The 22,461-nt window shown below is 27.3% G+C and overlaps 1 protein-coding gene across 1 annotated transcript in view; it reads right to left on the reverse strand.

Moving 5' to 3' along the window:
* The window catches only part of LOC100202352 (dnaJ homolog subfamily C member 1), a 57,223-nt gene that overhangs the window by 25,090 nt on the left and 9,672 nt on the right, over window positions 1–22,461 (reverse strand). The window contains exons 2-4 of the mRNA XM_065810361.1: window positions 9,456–9,557; window positions 2,445–2,491; window positions 1,923–2,094 (exon numbers count right to left, since the gene is read on the reverse strand). Coding sequence (XP_065666433.1) covers window positions 1,923–2,094; window positions 2,445–2,491; window positions 9,456–9,557 — 321 coding nt within the window. The remainder of the gene's footprint in view (window positions 1–1,922; window positions 2,095–2,444; window positions 2,492–9,455; window positions 9,558–22,461) is intronic.

Here is a 22,461-nt window from a genome sequence, read left to right on the forward strand (position 1 = left end):
CTTCTATCTAATAAATTATCACTTAATTCCAAAAAAACTGAAATTATTATCTTTAAATCAAATCAAACAAAAATTAAAAATCACCTGAATTTCAGATTAAGTGGTCAAAATATAGATACTATGAATTTTATAAAGTATCTTGGTATCAAAATTGATTCTAATTTAAGCTTTACATCCCATCTTCAAGACTTAGCACTGAAACTAAGCAGGTCCAACAGTATGTTGCCAAAGTTTGACATTATCTTAATCTTGAAATGCTTCTTGACATATATCATGTAGTTTTTGAGTCTCATCTTAGATATGCTTGTCAAATACGGGGACAAACCCAATCTCTAACACTTAAAAGATTATCTCACCTCCAAAATAAAGTCTTAAAAAATATTCTATTTTCAGCATTTTAACTCTGACCCAAATATCCTCTACTACATATCAAAGATACTTAAGTTAAAAGACCTTATTCAACACTCAAAAAGTTTATTTGTTTGGAAACAGCAACATAAAACCTTACCTCCTCCATTTACTGATTTTTTTACTTATAAAAAAATATTTGTTACCAACTTCGATCAGTTAAAAGCTTTAAACTATCTATACCTAAACATAGAACTGTTTGTTATGGACATGAATCGATTAAATATCAGAGCATATGCACATGGAATAGTCTCCCCTCACAGTTAAAATCTCTCCCTACATTTTCCAAATTCAAAAACAGTGTATTTAAGTTTTTATTAAACAAGTATTCTTCCTAATTTCTATGCTACTCTACTGCTAACTATCTACCATCCATTTTAACCTTATTCACTTCAATGTTGGTCTATAACTACTAATAATTGATCTTTTCTAAAATTCTTTTCTACTACTTTCTTCATTTCAATGCTGATTTATTATTACTAATACTTGCTCTTTCTTAACTTTTTCTCAAATTAATATCACTATTCTATTTCCAACTCTCACTATTATAAATATTGCTATTTTTTAATATTGTTATTATTATTATTGTTGCTATCGTTGTTATTATTACTATTAATATTATTGTTATCATTACTATTATTATTATTATTATTATTATTATTATTATTATTATTATTATTATTATTATTATTATTATTAATAGAATTGTTATCTTTATCATTTGTATTATTATTATTTTGATTATTATTACCAATAACTGGAGTTTTTATTATTATTGCCTATTATTATTACCGATACATATATTACTATATTATTTACAATGTTGTTACTGTATATTATTATAATCTACTTCTCTTTTATTGCTATATTTTAATTAGGTTTATAAAAGTCTTTTATTCTAGATAGATTTATAAAAGAAATTTTAATTATATCCTAAATTATCAAACTTCTTACTTAATTATTATTCCAAAAGTTTTTTGTTTAAGCATTGTACTGTTTTACTTTTTGTGTGTGTTTGTGTGTTTTTTGTGTTGTTTTTTTTGTGTTTTTTGTGTTTTTTGTTCTTTTAGTTTGGTGTTTTAGTTTCTTATTATGGTGTTTACTTAAAATTAGTACTTGTACTATATGTAAATATTCCATGAAATGTAAAATCTATTTCAGAATACATTTAATTTGAATTAATTTGAATTTGGAACTCTCTCCCATCTTCATGTTTTCCTGATTCATACAATCTACAACTTTTTAAGTTTTCCATCAACCATTTCCTTGCTCTATAACTCTATTCTTTTTTTCTAGTAACTCCCGACTTAATAGTGGTTAATTAAAAAAAAAAAAATTCAATAGTTATGCATATTTTATACCTGTGCATATACTAGTAAAATAATTAGTATATTTTTATATATATATATTTAAATTCTATAGTTTATTATTTTAAAATCTGTGCACTCACTACATCATATATAACCTACATGAGTTTAAAATTAATTTGTGAAAAATTAAAAAGCTAACATTACCATTTCAAACTTTTTTTCATAGTATGCAACCAGCCATGTCAAATAATGTCCAATAGTAACAAGAATGGATACTATCAAAGATATTTCAAGAGTACCCATTTTTCTATATTTTCTATAATAATATGCTGGCTGCCTCCAGGTCGGTAAACCATTTTTAAGCACATTGTCATACCTAAATATAATATATATATATATATATATATATATATATATATATATATATATATATATATATATATATATATATATATATATATATATATATATATATATATATATATATATATATATACGATATAGATTTTTGAAGAGTAGTTTTTTTTATCCAAAAAAAAACGTGCATGAATATATACAAATATAGTTTATAAAAACAGATTTTTTCATTTTTGTTCATTATTATAAGTTTCTGAAATAAAGTTTCTGAATGCATATTTCCAAAATTAAAGTGTACAAAAACTAGAAAATATACTTTACATGATAAATTAAAACACATTAAATAAACGAGTTGTTATGACTATTTACTTTTCTCTTTTATCTTTATCCTTCAGTACTTCATATACAGCAACAAGCTAGAATTAATATAAGAATTAATTAATAAGAGTAGATGGTGGTTTAAAAATAAATAATAGTCACCTTCTCAACTGCATCCATTAACTTGAGGAAGTAAAAAACATAAAAAATGACTACCTCAATTGTAATGCTTCTCTTAACCTTTGGAAGGTAGTTTGTGAAAAAAAAAATAACATATAATTTTATTATAGATTTGCTTCTATTTCTAGAGCTAAAAGCTTTTTTTAAAAAATATTTTAAACTCGAAAACTTTGAATAGTATTATTATTTATATATTATTACTATCATAGTACTGTAGTATCTTTGTACTTCTACTGTACTGTACATTTATTGTACTATGTCCTGTATTGTACATCTACTGTACTGTATATCTATTGTACTATTTATTGTACTGTACATCTACTCTACTGTACATCTATTGTACATCTACTGTGCTGTACATCTATTGTACATCTTCTGTACTGTACATCTATTGTACATCTACTGTACTGTAGATCTACTGCACTATTTTTCAAAAACATTTTAAATTTCAAAAATTTGAATAATATTACTATTAGAATTAATATTTTGAACAACTAAACTTGTTTTAACTATAATTTGAACATATAACTATAATTTAAACATCAAATATTAATCACGGGAAAAACTAACAAATTAAAAACAGAAATATTTGCTCAGATGCTCCCTAATATAGTCTTTAAATGGTAAAACGATGCCTTAAAATCATAATTTGGGGTAGAATAACAGTTAATCAAAGTTACAGTTTATGGTTTATGCCACACAACACCAAAATCTCTGAAAAGATTTAAATCATTTTCTGATACTGAAACTTCTGATGACAAATTTCCCATCTTGTTCTTTCTCAAACTTTTGCATTTCATTTAAATATTAGGTCTTGGTAAGTCTGACTTACACCTGCTTTTAATATAGTATTTATTATTTTATAAATTTTTATTTATATTTATTTATTAATTTCACTCAATTTTTGGAACTTTTTTGAGTATTATCTAATGCAGATAACTCTTAAACTAACAATTCATTGAAATCCACAATCTACATTCATGCTGATGCTAATAAATTGACCGATCTTATTGAGTGTAAGGATTCAGTATACGATTCATATACTGAATCTTAGATTGATCAATTTATCAGTATCAGTATTTATGCATGAGGTTTTGTAACTTCTTACTAAATTAACTCTGAACTAGGTATTATCATCTCCTTCCCCTCTTTTCTCAAGTAATAATGCAGAGGTCCTATAGGAAACTATAAATCTATACTCATATACTGATTCTTTCCACTCAATTAGATTGGTCAATTTATTAGCATCAGTATTGTGGGTTTCAATGAATTGAAACTCACAATACTGTGAATTGAAACTCACAATACTGAAACTACAAAAACGGTTGGCTATCATGAGCCATCTGAAACGAGAAACAGGGTCTATCTTAAGGTTTGTTAAATTTTCAGGTAACACTTCAGTTTATTGCTGTTACAATTCTGTATCTGTAAGCTTGATCAACCTAAAAATCCTAAAATATTTTGTCCGACAAAACATTATTTTGTTCACATAAAGTTAATTTTTCAATATTTTTGTCTCCAACCAGATCTGTAACCGAATCAAGAGTTTTCCTAATTCGCCTGACTATTTATTGTTTGAAAGTGTTTTTCTGTCTGATTTAACTATTAGATGTCTGAGGGGAGGTTCGTTTGTATGAAGAGCGCAAGCCAGTTCAACTTTTTATTAATTTCATTAACTCAACAAATGACACTTATGACAAATATGACACCTATTTCCAGTATTAACATTTTTTGAACCATTGCCCCATGCTTGTATGTGTAATATTCTTATTCAATAAATCAGAAAAAAACAGACCCGATCCTTCTACTTCTATTTTTACTTTTGTAATGTCTTTTCTACTATTAAAAAAGTAGTTATAATTCTTATACATATTTATAAATAATATAACTCTTCTTCCTAATTAGTCTTATTGAATTTTTTTCTGTAAAAAAAAAAAAATCTTCCAAGCAACACATTTTCATATTTATTTGTTACTTGAAGATTCCTTATGAAATTCTTCACAAAAATCAAGTTATTTTTAAAACTTAATATAAACAGGAAAAGACGACACACCCTATGGTAACATTCACTGTCTAATATATGAAAAAATTGACTAATTTTTCTACAAAAAACCCCTTAATGTGGTTAAGAGAAAGGCAAAAGTTGAGGGCCTCAACGTCAGCAGAGTCACTGACACTAGACCAAGCCATTCAGTGTGATGAGCATTAAAGTCACCGACAACAACAATATTAGCTGATGGATAAAGAGAGAGGGCTTGGTCAAATGATCAGAAATAACATCAAAAAGAGTGCAGTCTTAAGATAACGGAGAGTGATATAGAACAAAGAGAAAGGCAATTGAGTGAAGTGATGCTAAACGAAAGCATATAAAAGAATAGTCTGTGGATTCAAACCTAGTTTCCCGAGTCTTTACGAATTAAAGGAAGATAACCATTAACATTAAGATCACAAGATGAGACAGCTGAACTCAAATCATTCTCACAATGAGCAAGTAGGTCTGGTGAACTTTGCAAGAAATAAGACTCAACAGTAGAAAAGTTACTTCGAAGACCACAAATATTAGTGAATGATAGGTTTAGAGAACTTGGTGATGACGATGGTTTTTTGTGTTTTATAGTTTTTGGTACTTTATTCATTTTTAAATTTGTTAAAGAACTTGACTCAAAGCATAGACAGTACTCAGTACACTGTTCAATAGCTCAAGCAATTGCCTCATTGCTATTAATAAACCCTAAGCTGTAACAAAGGGCTCCAAATGTGGCCTTGACAATGCACACCAAAAGTACAAACAGGGACACTATCCATGCACAAGATGGCACTGTTAGTACTCTGATGTTTTTCAGCTGTTGATGGAATCAGCCTCTCTGGGACCTACCACAGAGTTCGGGAAACCTGACTACCAGCCGGCCTTAGAACCATAAAACTGAGTTTTAGAGCTGTACCCTGATTAGGAGATAATAGAATGAGTTGCCTAGTCAAAAAAACAGAGGCACAAGCAAAACTCATGCATTGAGTCAAGAAGATTTAACTAGAAAAATATCTTTTTTAAATCACCTAATATTTTTTCAGAACTTTACTTTTATTACTCCCATATATAAATTGTATTTCTGAAACCTTTTAAGTTTAAAAATATTGCTTATTGGTTGTTATAGCTAGCCAAGGTAATTTGCAATACTCTCAAATTAAAAGCAATTTTGAGCAAGAGCTTTATGTAGCCTAATAAAGTATAAGAAAAAGTCAATTTTCTGATGTCCACAAGTGTGTTTTGATATAGTAAATTATTTACCAAAAGTAATAATTCTTAACTTACCACACCTTTAAGAAGAACTAAGTGTAAAAAAGTAAAAACAAAAAAAAATTACAAACATACAAATTTATGTTTTTGTTCATATCAATAAAAAGCACATGTTTGTTGATATATAGCTGTTAACCTGAACAAAGTATTGGTTATTGTATTTTAAAATGGAAAAAATGTTTACCCTCTAATAGCAACTGATGATAAATAATATTAAAGCAACAAACTTTGATAAATTTTATATCTGTAATTTTTAGTCCAAATAATAAAATCAAGTGTTTAAAGGTTAAAGGATGATGTTTTATTAGAGTTAAGTAATGAAAAATATGGATGTGTGCCAAATCAACCTTCTCAAAATTTAGGGTAAAAAGAAACTTATTCAGAGTTTGTAAATTTACATGAAATGTGTAAACTAGTTCTGCAAAACATCTGTAAAAATTTTCTTTAGTTTTAAAAATTCTCTTAAAAATGTTTAATTCTTTATAATTAACAAGTTAGAATAAAGATGCAGTAATGAGCTTTGAACAACCTCTGCTCCAGCTTAAGATTTACACTTTGCATACTTTAAGTACTTTATCAGTAGTCTGGTACAGCAGCATATAAAGTTTGTATTGAGTACTTTTGAATCTGAAAATTTACTTCATAGAAAACGTACTATATAAAATAAAGACATTACATTAAACAAGAAATACAATTAGAAATCTTTTCACATTTACAATTTAGCTTTAAATGTAGGATCAATTAGTAATTAACAGATTACATAATGTTGCAGCATAATGAACTATTGAAAATATTGATGACTTAATTGCCAAATTTTGTTTTCATATAGTAAACTAATTACCTTATTACCTTAAGTTAAACATATAAATTTCACTTCTGTTAAATTTTCAAATAGAACAATAATAACTAAGTGTCATCTTTTATATATAAGTTAATGTAGCTTGCCAAACTTTTTTAAATCTTCAAAAAGTATTTAATGGTTTGAGGACAATGTTTTATTAGAGTTATGGAACAAAAAAATATATTAGTCTCCTCAAAACAAGGTTAAAACAAAGCATGAAAACAAAATCTCCTCAGAGCTTATATAACAATATGGAACATGTAAACTAATTTTGCAATCAGTAAACATTAAAAAAAAAAAAACTCTAATGTTCAACTCTTTATTGTTATCATAACTAAAACTGCACTTTGTATGCAAAAGTACTTCACCAGTAGTCTTGTAAAGCTGCATATAAACTTTGTATTTGAGTATGCTTCAAGGCTAAGGGCATTATATTTTAGGAGCAACACATTTATAGAACTTTTCGAATTTTCACACTCATTTTTTTTTCATTTCTTTAAATTAACAACAGATAAAATCCCCATCACCAAGATAAACTTAATTAGAATTTTGAGATTTTCAAGAGTGAAAATTTTATTGTACAAATAGATTTTGATACCTTTTAAATGCTCTGAGGAGTACTAAAATAAAATGAACTTCCTGTGTTGATAGTAACACAAGAATTGTATTGATAAACTTAGTTTATCATTACTTAGAAATTTATTTCTCAAATCTGTTTATTTTAATAATATTTTTCAACAAAAGCGGATTTGCCTCTCTTTCAAAATCAGCTAATCAGATTGCTTATATATCTGCCTATTCTGAGCCTGTATAGGGTTTCAAAATATGCAAACGGATATCTGGCACATCACTAATATATATATATATATATATATATATATATATATATATATATATATATATATATATATATATATATATATATATATATATATATATACACACACACACATATATATATATATATATTATATATATATATATATACACACACATATATATATATATATATATTATATATATATATATATACACATATATATATATACACATATATATATATACACATATATATATATATATATATATATATATATATATATATATATATATATATATATATATATATATATACACATATATATATATAAATATATATAATGGTAGTGTGTATTTATATATATATATATATACACTACCGCTCATAATTATTCGAATGGCATTAACTTATTTTTAAAATGCTATTTTATATTTTTTAGTAGTTTTTTTGTTTATTTTTGCACTATTAGATAATTTAAAAGTATTCTGGTTAAAATTTAGTAAAGATCATAAGAATAATAAAAATGCTAAAGTGCACAACTACTGACTGTAAACGCGAACCGACATGTCGAAGTTTCAAATCTTTGGTTTCAAGATAAGATTGTTTGTCTGGAAAAAAAAAATCGTTGAATATATGATAAAATAGTGTGTACTATTGTCTGTAAAACATGGTGGATTTAGTGTTAAGGTGTGTGGCTGTTTTGGTTAGAATGCCACAGGTGAAAATAGAGGGAGTAATGACAAAAGTAGTTTAATTGTACACTTAATAAGACATGTTACACCTTCACAAAGATTAATGAGAAGCATTTTTTTAGAAGAAAATGACTTGAAGCTTAAATCTAAAACATTTTTCAAGAAATTTTTTAAGTTATTTGACTGAGTTCAAGAACGATCAAATATTATATAAAATGATTAAGCCTCCCCAATCACAAGATCTCTCTCCTTTCAGATTTTGTTGGGAGGAATTAAAAGTAATGTCAAAAACTAATGCCTAATGATGCATAAGATGTGGAAAAAAATTATTAGTTAGTGGCATAAAATTGACTTCGACAAATTGGATAAGTAGTTAAATAGAATGTCAAGAAAATGTATAGCGGTTATTGTCGCTAAGGGTGATTAAAAGGCAAGTAGGTTATAAATTAATCTAATCGGACTTTATATTAATCTTTTTTGTAAACCTTATAAAAAGGAAGATAAAATATAATTCAGGTAGATTATATTTTCAGATTTTCTCCCAAAAGTGAGTAAAACTATGATATCTTATATCGAAAAGTATGACCATTCGAATAATTATGGATGGTAGTGTATATAAATAAATTAAAATTTTATTTAATAAAATTTTTTAAATAAAATTTTTAAAATTTATTAAAATTTATTTAAAACCAGTTTTTTTTATCATATAGAACATCATAATGGGGTCTCATCATATATTTTTCAAAAATTCTCTCTCTATATATATATAGAAGAAAACATAAAGCCTACTGCAAAGTAAAAAACAATATAAAAATATACAATAGTTAAACAATAAACATATACCTATTATGATCTACCTAATGTAAGTAATTACAAGCATACAAAAAATGTCTCCCCTACTACTTCCTTCATTCTACTGCTCTGTAGTCTGGTGTCTTGGAATGGTAAATTTATAGAAAAAATATACGTACATATATGTTTATTGTTGTTTTATAACAACAACTCAAACTAAAATTAAAACTTAAAACTCAACTCCTCAAAATGATTCTCCCCACAACAGACTTATCACCAGAGTTTTTTTAGGTTTGAGCATAGGCTATAAAAATATATATTAAAAAAAAAAGAATAAGTTACCTCTTTGACTTAATTAAATTTCTTTGCTTAGAAGAGGTAAAAAAAGTGTAAAAATTCATTTGAAAATGCATTACAAGATTGTGATTTTTAAAAAAATTACCTGTCTAAACTTTTGATCAGCATCTTCAGCTGAATTTTTATCAGGATGAAGAACTAAACTCTTTTGCCTATAAGCTCTTCTTATTTCACTGACACTAGCATCCTAGATGTATATAGATATATATATATATATATATATATATATATATATATATATATATATATATATATATATATATATATATATATATATATATATATATATATGTATGTATATTTATATATATATATGTGTATATATATATATATATATATAGTATATATATATATATATATATATATATATATATATATATGTACATGTATAGATGTATATACATATACATATATATGTATATGTATATATATATATACATATACATATATATATATATATATATATATATATATATATATATATATAATATATATATACATACATACATACATACATATATATATATATATATATATATATATATATATATATATATATATATATATATATATATATATGTATATATATATATATATATATATATATATATATATATATATGTATATGTAAATTATGTTAGTGTATTTTACAAATAGAGTGCTCAATGTTCTTAAAGAACAGAGCAATAATAAATTAGTAAAAAACACTTATCTAACTTTTATCTTCGACTTGAAGTTTCACCATTGCTGGATCATCAGGAAGAGTTCCTCTCACTCTTCCTGATGATCCAGCAATGGTGAAACTTCAAGTCGAAGATAAAAGTTAGATAAGTGTTTTTTACTAATTTATATATATATATATATATATATATATATATATATATATATATATATATATATATATATATATATATATATATATATATATATATATATATATATATATATATATATATATATATGTATATATATATATATATTATTTTGAAAATAAAAGTGGACAACAAATGGAAAAAATAAAAAAACATTTTGTGCAAACTTTTAAAATTCATAACCTTCTCATTTATATAAATTGCAATCTAAAAATCATAAAATTTTTTTATGTAAACCTAAATCTTCAAGACAATTCATTCCAATCTTACAGTAAACCTGATAATGCTCTTAATTACATATATGCTGATTCCAAACAATCCACCAAAAATTATAAAAAGTCTGCCACAATCCATCGAGTTAAGACTGTCTTAAAAAAATCTTATCTTATTAAAAAAATCTGGGCACACTCACATACCAACCAAACATAAACCAACAAAAATCAGTTAACACTTTCTAACCTTAGTTGAGCATCATTTTCCTGTCAGCCACAGCCTGCACAAAATATTAAACAAAAAATTAATTAAGTTCAGTTATTCTTGTAACAATAAATCCATAATTGGTTCTCACAATAGAAATATTTTATACAATGATAACAACATAGTAAAAGAAATAAACTGCTATTGCATAAATAAATCTGCCTTCCAATTGAGCAACGAATATCTATCTAATATCATTGTATACCAAGCAACAGTATGTTCTAATAAACTTGAATACAAAGACAAAATATATATTGAGTCAAGTGCAACCTCTTTTAAAGTTAGTTATGTAAACCATTTAAAATCATTTAACACCAATAAATATAAGCACCGCAAAGAGCTTTCCAAAGAACGAAGTTATAGGGCGTTGCAGGTCATACAACCCAGTTTCAAAAATTTGTCATCAAAAAATTGTCATATATATTTATATATAAATATACATATATATATATACATATATATATATATATATATATATATATATATATATATATATATATATATATATATATACACATATGTATATATATATCAGGGATGCGGAGTCCCAAAAGGACTCCAGCTTTATATCTCTACTTTTTCCAAGTCTGTAGTGTCCAGAAGCTCTAAACATGATTGCTGACTTATGATCTGCTATAAGAAAAAAGTTCATGAGATTTAATGACTTGAAACTTATTGTTTTTAAGCCCAGAGTCCTGGAGTGCCGGAGTTCCTAAGGACTCCGGGTTCAAAAAATATAAACTATAAACTTATTTATATTTTTGAGTTCCTGGATACCAAAAACTTGGATAAAGTAATCTTTTTGTGACTTTCTAATCCGGAGTTCTTTTTGGGACTCCGCATCATATATATATATATATATATATATATATATATATATATATATATATATATATATATATATATATATATATATACATATACATCATATATACATATATATATATATATATATATATATATATATATATATATATATATATATATTATATATATATATATATATATATATATATATTATATATATATATAACACAGAGCATACAGATCAGCAATTACTTACACTTTTTGTTTATCCCAGTAGAATATGGTTATTTCAGAAAAAAAAAAAAAAAGAATAATGAAATAAAAAATTGCTGTCCCAGCCCAAATGCTTAGTCAATGTAGCGGCACTCTTACGGGTAGCAGGCTATAAAATAGACAATGTATGTACTAAAGCCTTCAGCAACAGACTTTTCCAGTATGACACCAGACTGCATATCTAAACATGCACTTATAGTTTCGAGTATCAGTTTCTTCTTCAGCAGGATCATCAGGAAGACTTTCTTCCTAAAGTGGTGAAATAGTGTAATGGTGGTGAAACTGGCAAACACTTTCCTTCTATTACAACAAGTTCTACAGGCGAAAATGAAAGACCACATAAAAGATGTTTTATTTGCTATAAATGTGGTAGCAAGATTGCTTAAAGATATTCATTAAAACTGTTTATGTCTGTGGATTTTGCTCATCACAACCAGAAATGCACCCTGAAAATCATTTTAAAATATATCACACACAACAGGACTATGCTTTGCAATAAGGATATGATTCTGATTAGATGTTTGAAAAAAGTCTTTAGAGTAAATCTGTTGTTGTTTTATTTTATCTGAAGGAAATTTCAACTTAAGGTTTTTATACTAAAAATTAAAAATCTATTTACATAGTCTGAAGATTAGCTGCCAGTTTGTTAGCTTCAAATTTCTACTTTTAATTTACAGTTAACGCCAAAATACATGTGTTTTTAACTTTTGCGTATGACAGAGTTTTGGTCACGTGACCTAGGGAAAATTTTTGTGAAAACAAAGTCCTCATTTTGCCAATTCTGACCAAAACTTCATATTTTCATTTAGTCATTTAATTGTTAATGGTCAAAACTTGATATTTTGTTAATGCTGATAAAATTAGGTGCACTTTATGTAAAAACCATTAAAATGATTTAGAAAAATTAAACTTTATTGTATTTTAAACTGTAAAAAGGCAACTTTATAAACTAGAATATTTTTTGTTTTTTTAATTCAAAATAATTTTTAGTTTAATACTGTTTTTATTATATAATTTTATTTGTGTTAATTGTTTTTTAATTTTTGTTTTCACAACTGATTTATTTAGGAATTTTTACTTAGAAATTTAGGAACAGCAAAGTGTGCATACATCAACTGATTTAACTAGGTAGAATATGCACAACTTAAACAGGAAGATGCATTATATGCATTATATATATATATATATATATATATATATATATATATATATATATATATATATATATATATATATATGTATATATATATATATATATATCAGGCCTTGTTACGAGATTTCGCTGCGTAGCGAAAACGCGTAACGCATTTTTAAGTAACTCAACTCAGCAAATATATTTTGCATCGTTAGAAGTTATATTGCGTCACTAGTGTCTTTACAAGTACCGCATTGTAATTAAAGTTATTTTATCAACGCGTTAAAAATCATACAAACAGTTTTTTTTTCTCACTATAATAAAAGTTACAAATAAAATCTAAGTTCTTATTAAAAAAATCATTTTTAATTATTTTTTTTTAAATATAAACTAAATTTTGATTTGAAAAAAATATTTTTTTCATGAAACGTAAAATATTTGTTTATTTTCTTATGATTTTACATTTGGTTTTTGGTTATTTTATTAACTGTTAATAATTTTTTTCTTATTTAATTTGTGAACTCTTTTTAATATTGTTTTTAAACAATAGAGTTTTTTTTTGTTATTTATCAGTTACCGATAACATATTCGTGATCATAATTTATTTTCATAAATTAAATGAACGTCATTAAAACTTTACGTTATTGAATTAACAATAAACAAAATATCTTAATAATAAAATATTTACATCAAAATAAATCGTGCATTTTTTAAACTTATTATGACTAAAAATAATTTTTATATTTAAAAGGAATTTATATATCTAATTCCTTAAGATAAAACTTAAAACACTTTATTTTTGTAATAACAAAAAAAAATTATGAAAAAACTGTTTCTTTAACAAAAAAATTTATTAGTTTACAATTGCGGTTAAATGCTTTTACTTACGACTTTATTTCTTCTGAATAAACGTCACGTTAACGATAATCAAAAGATAATTTAAATATTCTAAAAGATATAAGTTTTTGCGTAGCGCAAAACTGCTGAACGCGTAGGCAAATCGCCTTTTCGCAAGCAAAATGCGATCTGCTTAAGGCTTCTTAACAAGGCCTGATATATATATATATATATATATATATATATATATATATATATATATATATATATATAAATATATATATATATTAATAGCCCAATTTAATGTTCAATGCTTAATGTTTAATGTTGTCTTACGTCATTTTAAAGTAGCTTCAAGGCTTTTCTTATAGCGCTTTTTATTCCATGTGATCTTTCAAGCAAGGTCTGCAACCAAATTAGAGCTGATAAATTTTTTTTAGTATTCAAAAAAAAAATGATGTTGTTCATTGTTTAAGAAATGATGTTGTTCATTTTACAATAAAAATTTAAATATACGTTTGTTGTATTTGGTTGTTTTAATTTTTCTAATATTTATAGCCTGTTTTCTTTTTTTAGAAGAAGCTAGTACTAAATAATTTGTAAAGTAGTTTTTCATTAGTACTGTGCAATTTCTTTTTGGTTTAACTTTTGGTTTAAGTTTTGTTTTATTTTTTAGAGCATCTAAAAAGAGCTGAATTGCTTTTTAGTTATTTCAATTTACTTTATTGTTATTATAAGGGTTAATTAAAGTAAAAGTTTTTAGACAGTCAAACTCAGTGGCATAGGAAGTTTATAAATGTTTGAAATAACCAACTTTTAAACAAAAAGAATATTCCAAATATTTTTATTTTCATATGTATGATGAAAAGATTCTTGACAAAAAAAAATTACTGTAATAGGTGAATGGGAACAAGAAACCCTTAAATCTTAGCCCCCCCTACCCTAAATGTGAGGGCAATGAGTTGAATTATTTATTTTTTCATAAATATAAACTAGTTATGTATTCATCGATAGATTTCAAATTTTATGGTTAAATTATTCAGTGTTCAGTTTTTATGACCATGTAAAGTTTGTAGCCCCTTCAAATTGAGGGGGAGGGGGTATTCTTTAAATGGTCATAAAAACTTAACACTGAATAATTTACCCATAAAATTTGAAATCTGTCGATGAATACATAACTAGTTTATATTTATGAAAAAATAAATAATTCAATAATTTGTAAAATTGAAATGGATGATATTAGGTTTGAAGAAGTTATTAGAAGAAATGCTATCAACTTAAAAATAATTGATACTTGAGTGAAATAATTTGAACTAAGCAAGCTAAAATTAATTATCGTCAAAATGTAAGAAATGCTGCTTAGTAAGAAAAAATTAATTTACACCTAAATAAATACATGGTTAGGCAAGTTAAAAGTAATTATCACATACATGAAAGAGATAGGCATGGGCGAGATAAGACTAATCATCTGCAAAGTGTACAAAATGCTGTTAGAAAAGGAAAAATGTATATTATTGCATGAACTGATACTATTCTAGATTGTAATTACTTAGGAGAAATAAAGCAGATCTGTCAGCATTTTTTTATATTGCTATAATGGGAAGGTAGTTTTGCTTCCATTTTCACTACTTCTGCAAGCTTTACAAGATTTATTTACAGGAAGTTGTGTATATCATAATTCCAATATGAACTTTTTTAAATATATTAGAATTTACAATGCCTGTCTTTATATTGCAGATAAATATATTAGAATTTACAATGCTTGTTTTTATTTACTGATAATGAGGTTTAACCTATGAATTATAGACTGCCATGTTTTAAAATATGAGGTCAAGTTTTTCATTGTGTATGTAACTATAAGCCAGATCAAGATATTTCCCCAAACATATTATTAACTGTATATGACCCACTTGCTGCAGTAAATTTTAGAAAGCAAACTCATAGCAATCAACTTAGCTAACATGATTAAATATTTTATTTGCAAACTATAGTTAGTGAAGTTGCGGTTGTATTTGCTGAAGAAGATGGTGCTCCACCTGCTAGGTGTTTTTGAGTAAACAACTTCCCAGGGAAGTTGTTTACTCAAAAGGTCATTTAGAAGTTATTTTGAGTATGCCAGCTAACTTAGATCCTATGGTTTATTCACTTTTTTTTCAAGATATTGTATAATCAATTGGTGCACAACCCTAAACATGTAACACTGGTTACCTGTAACACTGGTTACCTGTAACACTGGTTACATGTAACACTGGTTACTGGTTATGTCAGGTTATCTCAGTTTTACAATTATGGACCTATATTATTAATTATATTTTATGACAATAAATATTTCAGCATTATGCTGCTGGTGCATATGTTAAAACTGAAGAGCAGTGCCTTGCTTTTATAGAAATAACCAAAACAAACTGCAGTATGATGCCTTACATAAAGATGTAAACAACCTTGGTAACAATCATGTTAGACCAGGGGCATTATAGTTTTCTATTTACTTTAGAAGTCTTAAAAAAAACTTTGAAGACGCTATGACAATAATTAAATAAAAAAAATGTTCATAAAATGTGGTATTACTTAGCAGTGTGTAGAACAAGATTGTTATCCTTGCCAATCAAGTGATGTTACTAAATTGTGGTATTACTTGACACAATTTAGAACCAGGTGGTCTTAATTTCTGTTAAATACTTTTGACTTGATACACTTTGGAACTAAAATTAAGTATAAATCTTACTATAATTAGTATCAAAATATAAATACTAGAATTTGTTAAGCTACATATGTTTTTTTGTTGTTTTTTTAAAGTTACTAATTATAATTTCTTGGACCCATCAGATAGGTTCTATTTTTTATAATTTATTTAAAATTCAACTTTACATAAATCTACTTTTTATTATACTCTACTTTTTGTTTCTCATTACTTTTAGATATTATACGACATCACGACTGATAATCTCAAGATTATTATAATAACTTTTTTATTATTAGTTTTTATGACTAAAATTTTTTAAACTATTATCAGTTTTTTTATTTAAACTTTAGTTGTAATTAGTTACTGCATTTTTTTAAAAATAAAATTTTATTAAATTTTTTATAACTGATTATAATTATCTCAAGATTAAATGATTTTATATATATTTTTTAAAGTTCAAACATAATTGTATTTTCTTTTTTTTAGTTATTATTACTTTATTAGTTTGCTTACTGTTGAAACATGGTTTTAATTTAGTAAACTTATACTTTATAAAATTTACTGTGTTAATCCCTAGTCAACAGTTATGAAGAAACTGGAATTCTAAACAATAGAGGTAAAAATAATTTTGTCTAGTTTTAACATAGAGGTTTGAAACACAGTCTGCCTCCTCTCTCTCTTCTTAATGAAGGTTTATTAATAAAGAGGAGCATTATTGAAACACTCTGTTATTATTAAGCTCTTATGTATTTTTTGGTACAATAATTGATAATGAACATGTTTAAGAAATGTTTTACGAGTCACTTACTAATTCATGATTTATGAACCCCAGTTGTTATTACAGATTTTTCAAATATAATTTAAACTTTTTGAAAATATCAACAACTAATAATGATTGGTCAAGTTTGATTAACATGATTAAATTTTAATCTATTCAATATAGTTACTATTGTGGCGTTAAGCTAGCTATAATGTGACTTTCAGTGTGTGTGCTACCCGGCTGTTATATTCGCTGAACATTTACTTTTTTTTATTCCTTATTTTCTCAAACACAATAATAAACATGTAAAATAATGCTTTTGCAGTTTAAACTGATTTTTTTTTTTTTCTTTTCTTTTTTAGGTATTGTCAGTTGTACTTGGCTTTCCTTCTCTGGTGCTCGCTATTATAAAAAAGAACCTAATAACTTTAGTTATGTGGTCTTTTTATGTTGTAAACTAAATGCAAAGATAAATAAAAGTGCGCAGAACTAAAATATTACATTATATATAGATAGGGCTGCCATTTTTACAGAGGAGAGCACTAAACTAATTAAAACTTTTATAGCGTTCTCCTGTGGAAAAACAGGGACAGTGGCACTTTTTATAGAGAGGAAGTTGTATTTTGTTATACTTTTCAAATAATAAAACAAAATTTAAATTGTCATTAGTGATTTATTTATTAATACCCGCATTATGGGTTGCTTACTGCTAACTGTATATTATGGGTTGCTTACTGCTAACTGTATATTATGGGTTGCTTACTGCTAACTGTATATTATGGGTTGCTTACTGCTAACTGTATATTATGGGTTGCTTACTGCTAACTGTATATTATGGGTTGCTTACTGCTAACTGTATATTATGGGTTGCTTACTGCTAACTGTATATTATGGGTTGCTTACTGCTAACTGTATATTATGGGTTGCTTACTGCTAACTGTATATTATGGGTTGCTTACTGCTAACTGTATATTATGGGTTGCTTACTGCTAACTGTATATTATGGGTTGCTTACTGCTAACTGTATATTATGGGTTGCTTACTGCTAACTGTATATTATGGGTTGCTTACTGCTAACTGTATATTATGGGTTGCTTACTGCTAACTGTATATTATGGGTTGCTTACTGCTAACTGTATATTATGGGTTGCTTACTGCTAACTGTATATTATGGGTTGCTTACTGCTAACTGTATATTATGGGTTGCTTACTGCTAACTGTATATTATGGGTTGCTTACTGCTAACTGTATATTATGGGTTGCTTACTGCTAACTGTATATTATGGGTTGCTTACTGCTAACTGTATATTATGGGTTGCTTACTGCTAACTGTATATTATGGGTTGCTTACTGCTAACTGTATATTATGGGTTGCTTACTGCTAACTGTATATTATGGGTTGCTTACTGCTAACTGTATATTATGGGTTGCTTACTGCTAACTGTATATTATGGGTTGCTTACTGCTAACTGTATATTATGGGTTGCTTACTGCTAACTGTATATTATGGGTTGCTTACTGCTAACTGTATATTATGGGTTGCTTACTGCTAACTGTATATAAATACTATAGCATATATAGATCAGCAATTGCTTACTAGTTTTGCTTATCTTTATAGCATAAATCTTTTTCAAAAAAAGAAGCAAAAAATGAAGAATAATGAAAAAAAGATTGCTATCCCATCCCAAACCCTCAGTCGATGTAGCAGCACTTCTTTGCGGCAGCAGGCTATAAGATACTCAATGTATGTACTGAAGCCCCCAGCACCAGGCTATTTCAGCTTGCCACCAGACATGTTATCTAAACACACATTTATACTTTGCATAATGCTAAAAACACACATTGTAATTATTTAGAAAGTTATAAAATGCACCTAACTAAAACATAAATAATGCTAAATATTCATGTTTGATAATTTATATTCAATATTAGACTTTGGAAGACACCAGTGTCTCACCTTAACTTAATTTTTTACTTTACTGTAAAAATATGCAACTGAGCATAAAAGAATTCTAAAGAACGAATAGGTACTTTCAAGCCTATAAATAGTAGTAACCAGTTTTTGATTTTAAAATTTAGTTTAGTAGCCAGTTGTGATTACATGAAATTTTGAAACAAAAGAATAACATTTATTACAAGAATACCATTCAAAGAACTAAATAGAAGTGAATGCATACATTTAAAAAAATTAAGATTTAAAAACAGCATTTTCTTAATAATTTAATAAGAACATTTTTTGTATTTTAAAGTACCGAATTTTAAAAAAATTTAATTTAAAACCACATTAAAAATTATTTAAAGTCTAAATACCTTAAAATTAAACAATATCATTATTAAAAAATTATCAATGAAATTTAAATATGTTGTTTGAAAAAAAAAATGTTTTAAAATACTTATACTTCATATTTATTTCTTAAAATATTCATAACACAATTTTATCTGATGCTTGCTTTTTCACAATTTAGTTTGTTTTTTTTACTCGTACTTGTAAAATTGTTAACCATTTCTAATCAATGTTTAATCTATAATCAATCTAAAAAATTAATAATAATGAAAAAAACATTTGTTTTTGAAACAACTTAAAAACTTAAAAAAAATCATTTTTTCATAAACATGTTATATAAAGTTTACTAAATAAGTTCTCGGAAATAATTTTTTCTACATTCTTGATTATGGCTTAACCAATTCATTTATATATATATTTTTTTTTTTTTTAAACATCTTCGCTTCCAACAAGGCTGCAAGCAGCCACTAATTAAAGTTGGAAGTTACTGTAAGAGAAAAGATGAAGATTGTAGAGCAAGATAACGATTGACGGACGATTTAAAAGATTGCAAATTATATGAATCAGGAAAGCAAGATGAAGGAAGCGAATTCCAAAGAGCTGATGTTCGAGGAAAAAAACTAGACGAATAAGCGTTTTTGGAGCACTTAGGAACAGCCACAGAAAAAGGATGACACTTAATTGAATGACGAGTAACACGAGAATGAATTTTAGTAGATGGCACAAGAGACGTTAGCTCTTTCGAGCAGTGCCCATTATAGTATTTGTAGAAAAGAGAAAGAGAAGCAACATTACGACGATGTGATAATGGTTGAAGGTTGGCTGCAAGAGCAGGTCCAACTATGTTTACAATGCGTTTTTGCACCTTGTCTAAAAGAGAAAGGGCATCATTAGAAGATCCGCCCCAGATATGGCAACAGTATTCCATACAAGGCCGGATTTGAGATTTATAGAGGTAGAGAATAGAATCCAGAGTAAGAAAGTGGCGAGCTCGATAAAGAGATGCAACCTTAGCAGATGCTAATTTTGCAACCGATTTGATATATGGTTTCCAAGAAAGATTGGAAGTAAGAGTTAATCCTAGAAGATGAAGAGTAGGTGACTCATCGAGTACATCACCGTTCATAAATATAGGAAGATCTAAATTATTGCGATAACGATTGGCTGAAAAAAATTGAGTTTTATCTGAATTAAAGTTCACCAGCCACTGTGAGCCCCATGCTGTAGCAGAAGTGAGATCCTTTTCAAGCTCAAATGCCCCCTCCAGGCAATCAGAGGGTGTTGGTTTCTTATCACGACAAGAATAAATGGTAGTATCATCAGCAAACAATGCCACCTTAGATGTGAGAATATCTGGAAGATCGTTAATGTAAATTAAAAAGAGTATAGGGCCAAGGATAGAACCTTGAGGAACCCCTGAAGTTACAGAATAAGAAGAAGAGTGTTATCCATTGAGGACAACTTTTATGCTACGATTGGAAAGGAAGGATTCAATGATCTTAAAGATGTTGCCGGATACACCATAAGAAGAAAGCTTATGGAGAAGACCAGCATGCCAAACTTTATCAAACGCTTTTGAAATGTCAAGAGCGATGGCCTTAACCTCTCCACCTTCATCTAATGCACGATAAAACCTGTCAGTTATTACTGTTAGCAAATCAGCTGTAGAACGAGAAGATCGAAATCCATATTGATGGTCAGAAAGTAAGTTATTAGATTCAAGATGAGAAATTAAGTGTTTGTTAATTAAAGATTCAAAAACCTTGCTTATGATAGGAAGAAGACTTATGGGACGGTAGTTAGACGAATCAGATCGCTCCCCAGAATTTTTGAAGATAGGGATAACAGATGCGGCTTTCCAGCAGGCTGGAAAACAAGACTCTGATAAGCACTTGTTGAATAGTTTTGAGAGTATAGACGACAGCTCTGGAGAACACATCTGCAAGACAATAACAGGTATGTTGTCTGGGCCACAAGCTGTAGAAGAGTCTAGACAGGAAATCACTTTAGATACAGATGCTGAAGTGATATGAATGTCAAGCAATGAATCAACCTGTTTGTTGGCAATATCAGGTAGAACGCAATTAGTGGAATCAAGAGATGATATTGATGAAAAGTTTTTAGCAAACAGTTCGGCTTTGTCTTTAGGTGAGGTGACAAAGTCTGAACCATACAAGAGAGGTGGAATTATAAATTTGCCCTTATTATTGATATTATTAAAGATTCTCCAGAAGTCACGAGAGCCTAATTTTTGAGATGAGATACGAGATTTCATGACCTGAGAATAGCGGGTTTTGGCGTTAGACAAAACCTTTTTACAGTTGTTTCTAGCAGTAATAAACAGACGTCTGTTTTCTGGAGAATTGTTTTGCTGATAAATATGGAAGTAACGGTTTCGATTGGCAATCGCAGCAGCACAGTGTGAGGAAAACCATGGAGGAGAGTGAGGCTTGACCTGGAATCGTCGAGAGGGAATAAAAGATTCCATGCCAGCCTGAATCCACGAAGTTATATAAGAAGCACATTTGTCGACAGGAAGTTGAAAGATTTCTACCCAAGGGCCATCACGAAGAAAATCACGGAAAGAATCCCAGTCAGCTTTACTGTAGTTGTAAGAGGTTCGATAGTAGGGGTATTCGGGTGATGAAGAAGAATGAGATATTAGTTTTAAAGAGATCAAACTGTGATCAGAAGCACCTAAGGGTGAATGTGGAGAAACTGAGCACTGACTAGGATCAGAAACAAGACATAAGTCGAGTAGAGAAGGTAAATGATTAGGGTTGTCAGGAAAGCGAGTTGGAAAGTTGACTATTTGAGTTAGGGATTGAGAAAGGCAAAAGTTGTGGGCTTTAATGCCTGCAGAGTCACTGACACTAGAGCCAAGCCATTCAGAGTGGTGAGCATTAAAGTCACCGACAACAACTATATTAGCTGATGGATAAAGAGAGAGGGCTTGGTCAATA

The sequence above is a fragment of the Hydra vulgaris genome, chromosome 11, assembly GCF_038396675.1.
Source record: "Hydra vulgaris chromosome 11, alternate assembly HydraT2T_AEP".
NCBI lineage: Eukaryota > Metazoa > Cnidaria > Hydrozoa > Anthoathecata > Hydridae > Hydra > Hydra vulgaris.